The 12,861-nt window shown below is 53.0% G+C and overlaps 6 protein-coding genes across 6 annotated transcripts; 3 read left to right on the top strand and 3 right to left on the bottom strand.

Moving 5' to 3' along the window:
* Positions 1 to 289: 289 nt before the first annotated feature.
* N7482_003993 (uncharacterized protein) lies at positions 290 to 3,049 on the bottom strand (the record flags this gene model as incomplete). Its single annotated transcript, XM_056686118.1, has 1 exon — positions 290 to 3,049. One exon carries the CDS (start codon positions 3,047 to 3,049, stop codon positions 290 to 292), a length of 2,760 nt encoding a protein of 919 aa, XP_056544860.1.
* Positions 3,050 to 4,290: 1,241 nt separating this feature from the next.
* On the top strand, positions 4,291 to 5,682 carry N7482_003994 (uncharacterized protein; the record flags this gene model as incomplete). The annotated part of the gene is made up of 1 exon (XM_056686119.1): positions 4,291 to 5,682. One exon carries the CDS (start codon positions 4,291 to 4,293, stop codon positions 5,680 to 5,682), a length of 1,392 nt encoding a protein of 463 aa, XP_056544861.1.
* Positions 5,683 to 5,895: 213 nt separating this feature from the next.
* dbp9 (ATP-dependent DNA/RNA helicase) lies at positions 5,896 to 7,916 on the top strand (the record flags this gene model as incomplete). The annotated part of the gene is made up of 4 exons (XM_056686120.1): positions 5,896 to 6,088; positions 6,144 to 6,220; positions 6,284 to 6,762; positions 6,833 to 7,916. The coding sequence occupies 4 exons, from the start codon at positions 5,896 to 5,898 to the stop codon at positions 7,914 to 7,916; spliced, it is 1,833 nt and encodes a 610-aa protein (XP_056544862.1).
* A 229-nt stretch (positions 7,917 to 8,145) lies between these two features.
* N7482_003996 (uncharacterized protein) lies at positions 8,146 to 9,975 on the bottom strand (the record flags this gene model as incomplete). The annotated part of the gene is made up of 1 exon (XM_056686121.1): positions 8,146 to 9,975. The coding sequence occupies one exon, from the start codon at positions 9,973 to 9,975 to the stop codon at positions 8,146 to 8,148; it is 1,830 nt and encodes a 609-aa protein (XP_056544863.1).
* Positions 9,976 to 10,167: 192 nt separating this feature from the next.
* N7482_003997 (tafazzin) lies at positions 10,168 to 11,513 on the bottom strand (the record flags this gene model as incomplete). Its single annotated transcript, XM_056686122.1, has 4 exons — positions 10,168 to 10,981; positions 11,054 to 11,146; positions 11,229 to 11,247; positions 11,315 to 11,513. The coding sequence occupies 4 exons, from the start codon at positions 11,511 to 11,513 to the stop codon at positions 10,168 to 10,170; spliced, it is 1,125 nt and encodes a 374-aa protein (XP_056544864.1).
* Positions 11,514 to 11,960: 447 nt separating this feature from the next.
* Positions 11,961 to 12,432, top strand: N7482_003998 (mitochondrial 54S ribosomal protein mL60; the record flags this gene model as incomplete). The annotated part of the gene is made up of 3 exons (XM_056686123.1): positions 11,961 to 12,001; positions 12,080 to 12,309; positions 12,380 to 12,432. 3 exons carry the CDS (start codon positions 11,961 to 11,963, stop codon positions 12,430 to 12,432), a joined length of 324 nt encoding a protein of 107 aa, XP_056544865.1.
* Between the last annotated feature and the right edge of the window lie 429 nt (positions 12,433 to 12,861).

Raw genomic sequence — 12,861 nt, forward strand, 5'->3', positions numbered from 1 at the left:
CATACACACTGATAAAGAGTCGGCGTTCTTTCATACCGAGGGTTCTTAACCGGAGCTAATCGATCACGTTGTCTTGCGTTCTATTGTTCTATTTACCAGGTCCTTGATCATTACACGCGTTCCTACTAACAAATAGGGAGGTTCGGGAAACGTATTCTTTTTTCCATCAACTGCATTAGAATATAAGTTACAAACAAGGCTATCGGAATGTTCATCCATTTCTGAGATCTTCGTGGGGACATGATATAAAATTGAGCGAAATTGCCATCGGAGTCTTTCAATCCGCCAATCAAGAAGTGGCAACTCTCTCGCTGGCCAAAGATGATGTTTGCGTTGATCCCACAGCCTGGGAGGCAATGTGAGGCCCAACTTTTACTGCGGACACCGTTGATGGTTCATCCTTTGGAGGCGGAGTGGGAGGTGCTTTCGCCTGTTTCCTCATTCTTCGAAGATGCTCCAGCCGGGTACGGCTAACATCGCCTTGGCTGGCCAGACTAACTTTCAGCCAGTCGTTGGGTGTTGCCAGATACTCCACAGAGCTGCGCATCCGCATAACACACTCCCGGTAGAGGCAGTTCTGTTCAAATCGCCAGCTGCATAAGAGAGCACGCACCATGCCGCCTTCACGGCCGCAGACCAATGCCACCACTGGCGGTCGCTCGGCAGCGATCACGGACACGGTCATACTTCCCGTGTCCACGATGGTAAACAGGCGATGTCCCTGAGGAACATTCAACCTCTTGGCTTCCTGTTGCCACCACGTCGAATCCTCAGGCTCAATGCCCTCTCGGGTCTTTTTGTTGCGCAGGTTTCTGGAGAAGACAGTTGACGAAGGCGCATAGGTCAGGCGGTGATTGAAGTTCCCATAGATGATTTTCTCGATGTCCTTGAGCGGCATCGTACCTTCGAATCCAACAAGATGGCAGGAGACACCAGTGGCCCCGCTGTTGCAAAGTTGTCGGACCGCCCATGGACTGAACCAAGAGATGATCCAGGCGCAGCCAACGAACAACGCAACACCAACTAGGTACATGGACACATCAATGTCACTCTGGCCTGAGGCGAGCGAGAATTGGAGAGATATGGCGGACGAAAAAAGGCCAAAGCCAGTCAGCAAGAACCAGGCCCCAGCATACACGGCCTTTTGCGCCATTGTTGCGCGGAATCCATTCAGGTCTTTGATGTATCTGACCCTTGGGAAATCCTTCCAACGAATGGGAATACCGCGGCACCGGTCCAAGATAACTGTGGGCGTGTATTCGTCGTCGCCAATGCCGACCACACTGCAAAGAGGCTTGATATCCCAGAGGTGAATCGAGAATTGATCCCGGTCAGCAATATTGCCCAAAATGGTCGCGCTGCCTGCCACATTGTCCTTGACGTCCAATTGGGCCTGGAGCTGCTTCTGTGTGTTTTCAAAGGGCCACAGGCAAACCAGACGCTCGAGGAGCAGGTTGCTATCGTTCACAAGGGATAGTCGTGCAATCGCCTGGAAAGCGCTGTCCGATGGATTGGGGCTGATTCTGTAGGATAGCAGTCCCATGGCAGCATAGGCCATGTCGGTTGTTGTGTAGCCTTGTCTGTTCTTGCCAGTGGATAGTTTCGCCATGGCTTGGATGGCACAGGTGAACAATTGCAATTCGCTCAGCGTGGTGGTGCTGGTATAGTGGTTGACCAGGTGGCCAATCACGTCCTCATGTGGTTGCTCATCGGTTCGTTCCTCATGGCTTGATCGGAATCGAGACGTGGGTCCCGGCCAGAAGCTGCCATACATATCGGTCAAAGTAAGATCGAAGTGTGGCAGTTCAAGGTTGCTTTTATCGATTGCATCTGGGTGCGAGAAACAGTATCGCGTTTTGCCAGCGGCGAGAAGGACCTCTGGTAGTGTCCAGATGCGCTGTCCCCAGATTGCCTTCTCGTTTGGATCGTTACTAGGTAGGACGACATAGACTCGCTTGGCACAACGAACTGCGTCACAGATTGAGTTGACATCTTTAGTGCGTTTGGATTCGGCCTTCGCCTCTTCCGTCTTATCGTTCGCATCGGCGGGGGATACACAATCCACGTCGATCCAAAACGCCTCGATCGGGGGTTCATCTATGTCTCGTTTGCGATTCTCATGCTTCAGCATGGCCTCTGCAATATGATAGAGGAATGGTCGCAACTCGTGGTCCTCCTTGCCGGGATAGTTTGCTCGAGAGAAACTGAGGAAAATATAGGGACGCAGCATGCCTGTCTTCTCGTCGCGCAGCTCTGTCGTCTCTTTAGCCACCCACTGCTTCGTCTGAGGGTCTCTTACTACCAAGCGACGAGGAATGGTGAGATTGGTGAGCTGCGATTGGGGCTTCTTGTTTTCAGGCGACTGATCGAGCACATTGACGGCGTGTTTGGGCCAATACCACTGCACATTCTCATACTCATCGTAAGGCTCAGCGGTGCCATCATCACTCCATGGAGCGGTAACAACCTGAATGGAAAGCAATAGCTGAATGATCCACGCCAGCCCCAAGGTGCTCAATGCTGCCGCTATCACATGCAGGATGCGTTTTAAGACCGTCAATGGATTCTCCTTGCGCTGCTTCCCGTGTCTTTCGCTTTCATCTTCGTCATCATAGCCACTTTCGAATTGCTCGAGTCCCAATGGGTTCAAGCAGAGCTCTGCCAGTGAGATGATGAGGGGCACATTGCCCCTGATCTTGCGGCGACTCCAGTGACGAGGACCGGCGTCGTCCAGGGCACCTGAGGACGCTTGTACAACCAGTCGACGGGGATACTCCTTATTTGTACTGTAATAGGCGTCCACGTCGGGAAACTTTTCATGCTCGTTGGCTCTCCAAGGGTTCAGATAGCGTCGCTTGCGGTAGACTTGCTTGGCATCCTGCAATTCCAGCATGCGATCTTTCAAGTGGTGTGGAGTGATAGCAGGCCGACGGGTCCTTCCCTCGACCGACCAGTGCCATTCGCCATCATATTGGTCCTTCAGGTGTTTCTGGGCTTTCCTGATCTGGTCTTGCTTGTCGTCGCGGTGTGAAGACAGAGCGGCCCCCATTCTGATGGTTGCGACAGCGCGCCGGAAGCACAGGTGCCGCTGTAGATGGTGCAGGACTTCGTTATGCGTGTAGATGGTATACTCAACACAGACGGTGCGATGCGCGTTCAAGTAGGGGTGCGCAGTTTGGCCCCCATATAGTTGGCTTCTCTTGACTCATTATAGTGGAAACATTTCAGGGGCATGGTGGCTTAAGCCATAATGGGTAAGCTGAGTATAAAGCAGTGAAAACCATATTAAAGTTCGGCTTACACAACGCGGGCATGGTATTTTTCTGACACAGGGAAGGGAGCCGTGGTAGATCATGCATGGCTGCGGGATGTTCATATGTTGTATTTTCAGCCAGAGGTCGAAAACAGAAAAGGATCAGCGCAGAAGATTGCGATGACCGGATGTGAAATGTGCAAAAGCCGCAACACGTCGCCAGTGGCCCAAGTAGTTTGTTTTCGGCAAACGGTCTGGGGGCCAAACTGGACCGGTCGGACATCATCCACCCATCGGCGCCAGAAAACGAAGCCAAGCAAGCCTTCGTATTCGTCTCGACGTTATGATTGGCCATGACCAGGCCAGCATCGCTGACATTGGGCTTTCACTTTAGTTCGCGGACGGGCCAGCGCCACGCGGGTGTGACAACGGCTTAGCCCCGAACGACCAAAGTCCGCCAAGTTAATCGAATACTCAGGATCGATGAGATGCCCGAGACTTAAGGGGTCTCATAATTTCAGAGCTTACGGTAGCGAACAGAAATTTTTTGTATGGGATTCACGGACTTTTTACCCCCTATTCGAATGCTCACTGATTGAAATACAAGTCCATATGGGATGCTTCAACGCTTCCGCTGCATGGACGAAAATCTCGGGCCGCAGTTATGACCCTCCTGCGGCTTGTCAAATACACCAATTTTCCCGCTATTATGGATCATCCGTGGGGCCAATCCGGCCCATGTAGCCCACTCTTTTGTTTTCAAGCATCGTCGAGTGCTGACTTGTGCGCATGACCCGCTTCATCAGCCGCACGGCCAACGCGTGTCCCTGCAGTCAGCACTTAGCCCATTTTGAGGCGCCTGCTCGGGTTCCACCAAAGAGGAACAAACGGGGGTGCTTCGTGTCGCCTGCAGACGGCATTGAAACAATTCCGGTGCTAATTTACAGGAGCCACGCGCGTGGGCATGCGGCTAAACAAATATCAACCCGTGCTCCTGGTCCTGATCTGAAAGACCTATCCATCCTCATTGTTCCCACATGTACCCCTGGAATGCTACTCTCGGCTCCTGGGCTGAGGGTACGGGACTTCACATCGATGCCCTCGGCCTCGTCACGCTCCTCGGAGCGGAGGAGATGAACCGCAGCATCGGGAGACTCGTCCCAAGCCTGTACCTCGACTATCTACCTCTGCTCGGCGCGTTCGTTGTGGCTGGAAACCAGTTTACTGAAAAGAAGCCTGGCTTTGCGTTGTACAACATCTCGGAAGGAATCATGACCAGCGAGCTGGCTGGGTGGTTCTCGAGATGGCTTCAAGGACAAGAACTTCATCGGGTTCGCAGTGTGGTCAAGTGGGAGGTTGGGGAGCGACCTCACCGATGGACATCGTTCCTCGTCGGCTTCCTTTTGATCAGTTTGCCCTCTCATGGAATACTGATCGCGCTGACAGTATTGTCGGCTGATTGGTGGGGATTTGCTAATGTTATGGCCATGATCGTCTCTGTGATTGTCCGACGTATTCAAGTCGCACAAAATCAAGCCGGGATTGACGCAAATATCAGAGAGGCTCAACAGGAGGCTCGCAAATACAATTATCCACAAAAATTCGAAGATTATAAATCATCAATGGCACGACTCGAAGAACGCCGTCAACAGAGTTTAGTCAGCGAGGACGCGAAATTGCCCACAGAACCCAAAGATCCATACACAATCGCCAAGGTGATCGTGATAACAGAAGATTCCAAAGCCGTCACGATCGCTGTGCCAAGATATCTGATCAAGCACATATTTACGGCCCATCCACAAAGTCCAAACCAGCTCCTCTACACGGCATGTCAATGGATTGGCTGGGCCGGCTTCGCAGTACATGTCATCAGCATTGGGATGGCGGGTCTGTACACCCAGATCTGCACGGTAGTGGTTATTCTTGTTGCGACGGTATTTACAGCCCACAAGGTTGGCTGCGAGGATTCAAGGATATGGAGCCGCTTCAGGAGCAAATGGAGGAAGGACGTCGACGAAGACCTGGAATATAGTTGCTGGGTGAGCTCGAGCTTGAAAGCCACACTCGCCACATACCCAGTCTCATACGTCAATTGGAGTGACACCGAAGAGGACCGCAAACTTCCTAGTGTGCAGGAACCACACGAAGTGAAAGGAGGAGGAAGGTGGGGCCGAAGAAACAAGGTCGACTTAGAATCTTCTCTCTCAAAGCCAGACGTTCTGAAGAACATTCCCGAGCGGCGCCAGGATCTGTACGCTTGGCTAGATCTAACAGCAGAAGAAGACAGTCATCTCAACTTTTGGGGATTGATACCCCATAATCAGGAGTGGAAGGATATTTATCTGGAGAAAAAGGCTATTCATCGCAGGAGGCTTCGCCGAAATCAGGCACATGGTATGAATGCAAATCCTGGGGCGGCATTGCAATAAAAGGTACCATAGGCTAGCCGCATCGAAACAATAAAAATGTCAAGATAATAAATTTTTACTTTCGTGTTTAGCCTTTTCCGCATTGGGGAACTATGTGATGATGTCAGCAGCGGAGACCTGCTGCTCACCGCCTTGGAAAATCTCACCGCCCGCTGAAATTTCCCAAATCGTTCTGTTCGCCTTCCTGAGATTGAACAAGACAGCATAGCAGACATGAAGCGCAAACTGGATGCAAACGACGTGCCGTCCCCCGAGCTTGCGGGGACGGATGAGCAGGAATTCGACTTTGAGGCCTTGAACCTCGATCCGCGTCTACGCCAGGCCCTGATTAAGGAAAATTTCAGCAAGCCGACTCTCATCCAGGCGAAGGCGATTCCGCTGGCACTTGAAGGAAAGGACATTCTGGGTGAGTCCTCCCGTCGTCTACGTCTGACATGGTCTGTATATGCTAACGGAATCAGCTCGTGCGAAAACTGGCTCTGGAAAGACCGCTGCCTATGTCCTCCCCGTCCTCCAATCCATCCTCCAACAAAAATCTGTGAGTCTTATCGGATCTTATGATAACGGGAAAGAGCAGTCGCTGATCGAATAATTGAAATAGGCCGACCCCTCATTGAAAGCCACCACCGGCCTCATTCTTGTCCCGACTCGCGAGCTTGCTGAGCAGGTCCAAAAAGTCATCATCTCTTTCACAGCCTTCTGCGGCAAGGATGTCCGATCCATCAACCTCACCCAGAAGGTGTCCGATGCCGTGCAGCAGACCATGCTTGCCGATTTCCCAGATTTGATCGTTTCCACACCCACTCGAGTCCTAGCCAATGTCAACAATTCCGCTCTGTCGCTCGAGAAGCTTACTCACCTTGTGATTGATGAGGCCGACTTGGTTCTTTCTTACGGATACGACGAGGATATTAATGCTCTGTCGAAGGCCATACCCCGTGGGGTGCAGACCTTCCTCATGAGTGCCACTCTCACCTCCGAGGTTGATACTTTGAAGAGCCTGTTTTGCCGCAGCCCGGTGATTCTCAAGCTGGAGGACAAGGAAGAGAAGGGTGCTGAAGTCAGCCAGTTCGTTGTTAGGTTCGTACTGGAATCTTGGACAATATGGTCCAACATTTACTGTCTACATCTGCTAATACATAAACTACAGATGTGCGGAAGATGAGAAGTTCCTGCTTACATATGTCATTTTCAAGCTACAGCTGGTCAAGGGAAAGGTTATTATCTTTGTTGGCGACGTGGACCGGTGCTACCGCGTGAAGCTCTTCCTGGAACAATTTGGTATCAAGTGCTGCGTTCTCAACTCTGAGTTGCCAATCAATTCACGACTCCATGTTGTCCAAGAATTCAATAAGGGCGTCTACGATATCATCATCGCCGCGGATGACCAGGAGGTTATGGGGACGCCCAAACCATCCAAGAAGGCCCGTGAAGCCGACGCAGATGCCGAAGAGAAGGAGGAAATTGGCAGCAGCGAAGACGAGGAAGAACCCGAGGAGTCGAGCGGCAAGCAAAAGTCCAAGCGCCGCAAGATGACCAACAAGGAAAAGGACTATGGTATCTCGCGTGGAATCGACTTCCAGAATGTCGCCTGCGTCCTTAACTTCGACCTCCCCACAACCTCGAAATCCTATACCCACCGCATTGGGCGTACCGGGCGCGCTGGCAAGGCCGGCATGGCACTCTCATTCGTCATCCCGGCCGACCAATACGGCAAGCACAAGCCTACTTCGACCACCACCTCCAAGAAGGACGAGGCAGTCGTCGCCAAGATCATCAAGCGTCAAGCCAAGCTTGGCAATGAGGTCAAACCGTACCATTTCGAGATGGCGCAGGTCGACGCCTTCCGCTACCGTATGACTGACGCCCTGCGCGCAGTCACTCGCCTCGCTGTGCAAGAGGCTCGTGCTCGTGAGATCCGTCAGGAGCTGATCAAAAGCGAGAAGCTGAAGCGCCATTTTGAAGAGAACCCTGACGAGCTGCGCCAACTGCGCCATGATGGCGAATTGCGCGCTGCCCGCGTCCAGCCGCATCTGAAGCATGTGCCAGAGTATCTGATGCCAGCCAAGGGGCGAAAAGGTATCTCCAAGGAAGAGGTGGGATATGTCGGTTTCACGAAGACAAATGTGAACCGCATTCGCAAGGCCCGTGAGCGCAACCGTGGTCGTGCGAAGGGCAAAAAGACTTCCGGAAAGGTCGATCCTCTGAAGACGTTTAATCGGGGCCGCAAGTAAAGTAGTTGTGGAGGAGTGCTAGAAACATGCTATGATACCATTGTACAGTCAGATGGAACAAAAAAGGAATTTTAAAGCTCGCGATTATCATTTGTTTTTTTCTTATATGAAGATGTCTACCTGGTAACCCCAGTGGCCCCGGCCGTACCTTATCCTGCGAACCCGACTATGTATGTAAGGCACCCAGCAGCAAATCACCAGGAGATTGGCCAGAACAGACAAACAAGATTCAAGAAACCTTATGTTTCTGACGGCCGTCGTGGGAGCCTTCTTCTCCTCCAGTAAACGCATGGATCCATTTTCCACGAACCTGCCTCCTGATAGCTTGGATTTCAATGCGCACCTCACGGGCCTTGCTGATTGCATCACACCAAGCCTGACGTTCCCTGTCGCGACGATACAACCAGCGCTCCTCCTCCACATTCCAGGGGAGATCGGATGGAGGAGGAGACCGAGGAGGGTCATTGTGAGCTGATTGATTTTGGGTCGGGAAATTCTGGGAAGCATCAACCGGCGCATGCATCGAAGCAGCCAACGACGAAGACGGGAACTGTGTCGCAGGGGGCATGCTCTGGATTGCCGAGATGGGTCTTTCGATTGGACGAAGAAGATCCTTGTCCGAGGGGTACTCGAAACCGGGACCTAGTCCAATCCATTCAATATCTCTCCACGACCCATTCCACTCCGGACCAGAGGTGCCGGGGTGGGAGGGCCTGCCATCTGGGTCATTGCCTGTCCAGGTCAACGCGGCAAGCCATTCAGAGCAGCCTTCGAGATCCAGCCATTTCAGGCAGTAGGTATAACGAGAAAGCTGTCGAAGGATCCCTGCTGCTTCTGCCCAGTTGTTCTCCATTCCAGAGTACACGTCTGTACCGCCATGGACCAATGTGGGACCACGGTGGTTCGGTGGGCGCATGCGTGCGGGAGCGGAACGAGGAGTGCGAGTGGGAGGGGGCCAGTGGGCCAGGGACAGATGAGTAATAATTGAAAGACGTGAAAGCAGGTGGAGGAGAGAGTTCCAGCTTGCAGCAGCAGGGGCCGGATGCGCGAGGGAGAGGTAGCGGAGGTTATTGAATCGAAGACTGTGGCTGATAGACTTAGGAATGGCACCGATCGTAGCGGCAGACGGAGTGGAATCTTCTTCATATCCGTTATTGGACTCCTCGTCCCAAGACCCAGGAACGCTCTCCTCGGGCTCGGCCTGGGAGGTAGCAGGTGCGGACTTGGCGGAGACGAATAACTCGCCGGAAAGTTGTTTGAACGTTATCCAGTAGCCTAAGGCCCAGCCCAAATCTAAGCGGGAGATACCTGCATCGATATCGGTGGCGACATTGAGATCGGCCTCTGCTTCGTCCCCACCAGTCGCCACAGTGTCAGCCTCGGTGAGAAACAACGGCTTTAGTCCCCTCATGCGCCCTTTCAGGGACTGACTCCCCGCGTAAACCGGGTAAACCGCGATATAGCTCAGCAAAAGCTGCTTCAAGTGCGAGGGAATCTGAGCCAGGAATGCTCCATCGTAATCCAGATGCCAGGCCAAGTTCAGGGCCATGGACTTTAGGACTGCATGGACGAGGCTGGACTTGTCCGGGAACTTCGCCCCAGGGAGTCTGTCGAGACGATATAAAGTGACTCTGTCATAACCAGTAGTCGCCAGCGCGGCTTCTTCGAAGGACCCTTCACGGTTATGTGAGAGCCAGCTGTCCGGTGGTGGGGGCCCTGGGGTCAAACGCACCGGGCGCCCGCCGATTGCCGTGCGACGAGAACCAGGGCGAGGTCGGGGTGGCGGGGTTTCTGGAACTTCGAGGAGGTTGCGGAGAGATGGGTGAACGGAGCGCTGAGATGTGAAAGATCGTGGAGAGCTCGAAGGGTTGTGCTCCGGGGAACTGGTCGCTTGTGTGCGACGGAGATGGCTGATCAGATCATTGACAGAAGGCGCCTCTGAAGTGGCGGAACCTGCAGGTCTTCGAGTTTGATCATTTTGGGCCGGTCCAGAAGTGAGCGTGTGATGTGGAGTATCAGCGAGTTTGAAGACAAAGGATCTCTTCTGCTTTTTGGGCATGAGCGGTCAAGGTGTCGGCGAGGACGTGAAGGTGGTAAGAGGCAAATCTGCACTCCGCGGAGGTGCTCCCTTATCGTTAGCTATCGCCGCCCACCCCCACCGGCGGGAGGGTATGAGTCAAGTTGCATAACAATGTTGTAACTCTATCATGGAATCTATACACGCTATTTACACATAATTATACACTCGGGCTCAGATATCTCGAACCCAGGAATCATCCTTCATATGACCCTCACGCTTGGGTCCTTCTTCAAGCCACGTCTCGACAAGTCCTTCTTTAGGATCCTCGTCGGGAAGACCGCGAGACCGTCGTACGTCAAGTACAAGATTCCTGATCTTCATAGTAACTTCTTTCCGCAACTCAACAGCTTCTTTGTTGTTCAAGAGCTCGTCACTCAAGACACCGACAGGCAGATCTCGGGATTGAGGGTCGGCCTGTGCGACCCTGTCCTTCAGCTTCTGCCAGCGCGATCTCATATCACCAAATACCTCCTCGGAGTCGACCTTGGAGCCGAACGTGACGCTGACCTTTTTGCCAACGCGAGGAAGAAATCGTGGGAACTCGCGGCTTTCGTGCATAATGTCATCGAAGCCCTGAATCCACATGGGAACTACATCCGGACACTCCTTTGCCTCGAGAATGAGTCGCGCAATGCCCCATTTGAAGTAGCGCATAGTCTTGCGCGGTGCCTGGTGGATCTTGCCCTCGGGGAAAATGTGAACCCACGAGAAGGCGTTGCTCGAGTATGCAGAGGGTGCCAGATGCGCGTCCTCGCCGTTGGTAGTATATGCGATAGAAAGGTCGGAGAAGGGATCGATGCAGACGTTTTGGAGGCTAAAGTGCTGGCGTTCGGGGGTAGCCCGGTGGTGATCGACCGGGAAGGGACCCTGGGACAATAGGCGAATCGCCTGCGTGACCGCAGGCTGACCCAGTCCACCAAACTGGGAATGCGCGAGGCGATGCGTCGGAAGCACTTGTCCCATGGCAAAGAAAAGCGACAGGGGCCTGCAGGAGATGTGCTGTGTCAACAAAAGAAAACACCACGCCACCACCACTTTCTTCCAAGGTTGAACGTACCTGGTCTGGAAACAAATATCATGACTGCCGAATGACCATCTCTTGTTCCAGAATCGCATAGGAAGTAGTCCCCATACTAACGGATCGTCCATACTAGTTGTCGCGACACAATGTCAGTTTCGAGGGTTGTTTGCAAGACAGCCTCTTTGATTTGAAGTCATTCGTACACACGTACACGCTGATATGATTTGACACTGCCATGGGGCAAACCTATCAGCAAGCGGTCTTCAATTGCATGTACAAACAACCTGGGAGAAATACCTGTAATCAAGCCCTTCGACCTTTGCGACGGATCCTGCCGCGAGTCCAGCAGCGCCGTAAAAGCTTCGCCGCCATGAACCTCTGCACTGTTCAAGGCCGACAAGAACGCTCGACACAGCCCAGCCACCCCCCACATGGTCATGTTGGACATGGCCCGCCATGGAAGGGACGGGGAATCTGCTGTTGCGCCGGAGTCCATAGTGCTGCGTGTGAGGGACGAGAATCTATAGAAAATCCATAGACGGGAGCAGACTCTCGGGCACGCAGCGAGTGGCCTGGAATAATCAAGGCGCCCTTTTTGGCCAAGCAGAGAAGTTGTTGCGCAGGAGAAACGCGGCGACTGCTCGGCGAACACAATTAATCTTTCGGGATCATGTGACCGAGCCCGCGGTAAATAATGAACCAACACTCGGGTCCCATGACTTTCTATGATTTGCCAACTTGTATCCTCCATATATTTGGCCTTCGCGTCATCCTGTATATCATTTCCGATCCAGTGCCCGGAATCATCCTGTTCTGCTGCCAAACTTTCATCCCCTCCTCCCGAGTGTATAGAAAGGACGGCGCGCACGGGCCAATTGCAGTCCCGACTTCGAGCACGATTTTCCTATCCGCGCCGTCAACTTCCCCTCCGCAAGCCGCAGCCATGTTCAAGCCTACATCGGCCCTGTTCTCGGGTCTTCTATGGTAAGAGGTCTCTCCGGAGATTTTCAATGACAAAGTTTTGAGCCCGCAGAGCTAACCGCCTCCCTTTCCGACTCACAGGAAGACCCCATGGCGTCTCTCTGCACCCCAGAAAGCCCGGCAACGCAAGCGCCTGCGCGCCGTGGACCGAGTCGTCGATACCCTCAGTGCCGCCCTCGCCCGGAATGGCCAGAGCACCAAGGCCGTTGAGCGCTGGTACGCGGAGATGCCGCGTGAGGAGGAGATGCTCCCCAAGGACAAATACACCATCTTCGACAAGAAGGAGAAGACTTACCGAAAGAGCATTCACAGTATGTCGATACCATCGAAGTTTGATCAGATGCTGAAGCCAGGATACTAATGACTTGTTCCTATTGCTAGAGCTCCCCAAGTGGACTCGTGTCAGCCAGCGCGTGAACCCCCCTGGTTTCTAACGAGCTCGGCCGTCACATCACCCAAACCCCCCTGCGACTGGCCGATACATACCCACTCCGACTGTCGGTCGACATTTGTATTATACACTCGAGCCTCGAATTTGCCACTTCTCGATCAGATGGCTGGTCTGGGCACAAATAACATAGGAAGGATTCCCGGAGTTTTTGGCAATTGAGAAAACTGCCCGCGGCCGCGTGGCCCCGGCTTACATTGTTCCATTACCCAGCGTTTAGACTCTGTCACACAATTCAATTTCATTTCAAGAATCAACTCTATTCGGTGGTTCAGGTTCAAGAGTGGTTTAAGAATGGGGAAGCAAAGGGACCAATGTAGGTAAGGATATAGCATGGCAGGTGATCGATATATCAGGGGTATCGCAGGGAATGAACGAGCGTGGTTTACGGCACTGCTGCAAAAATAGCAGAGTG

Source organism: Penicillium canariense (assembly GCF_028826845.1).
Source record: "Penicillium canariense strain IBT 26290 chromosome Unknown utg000002l_segment0_segment0, whole genome shotgun sequence".
NCBI classification, from domain to species: Eukaryota; Fungi; Ascomycota; class Eurotiomycetes; order Eurotiales; family Aspergillaceae; genus Penicillium; species Penicillium canariense.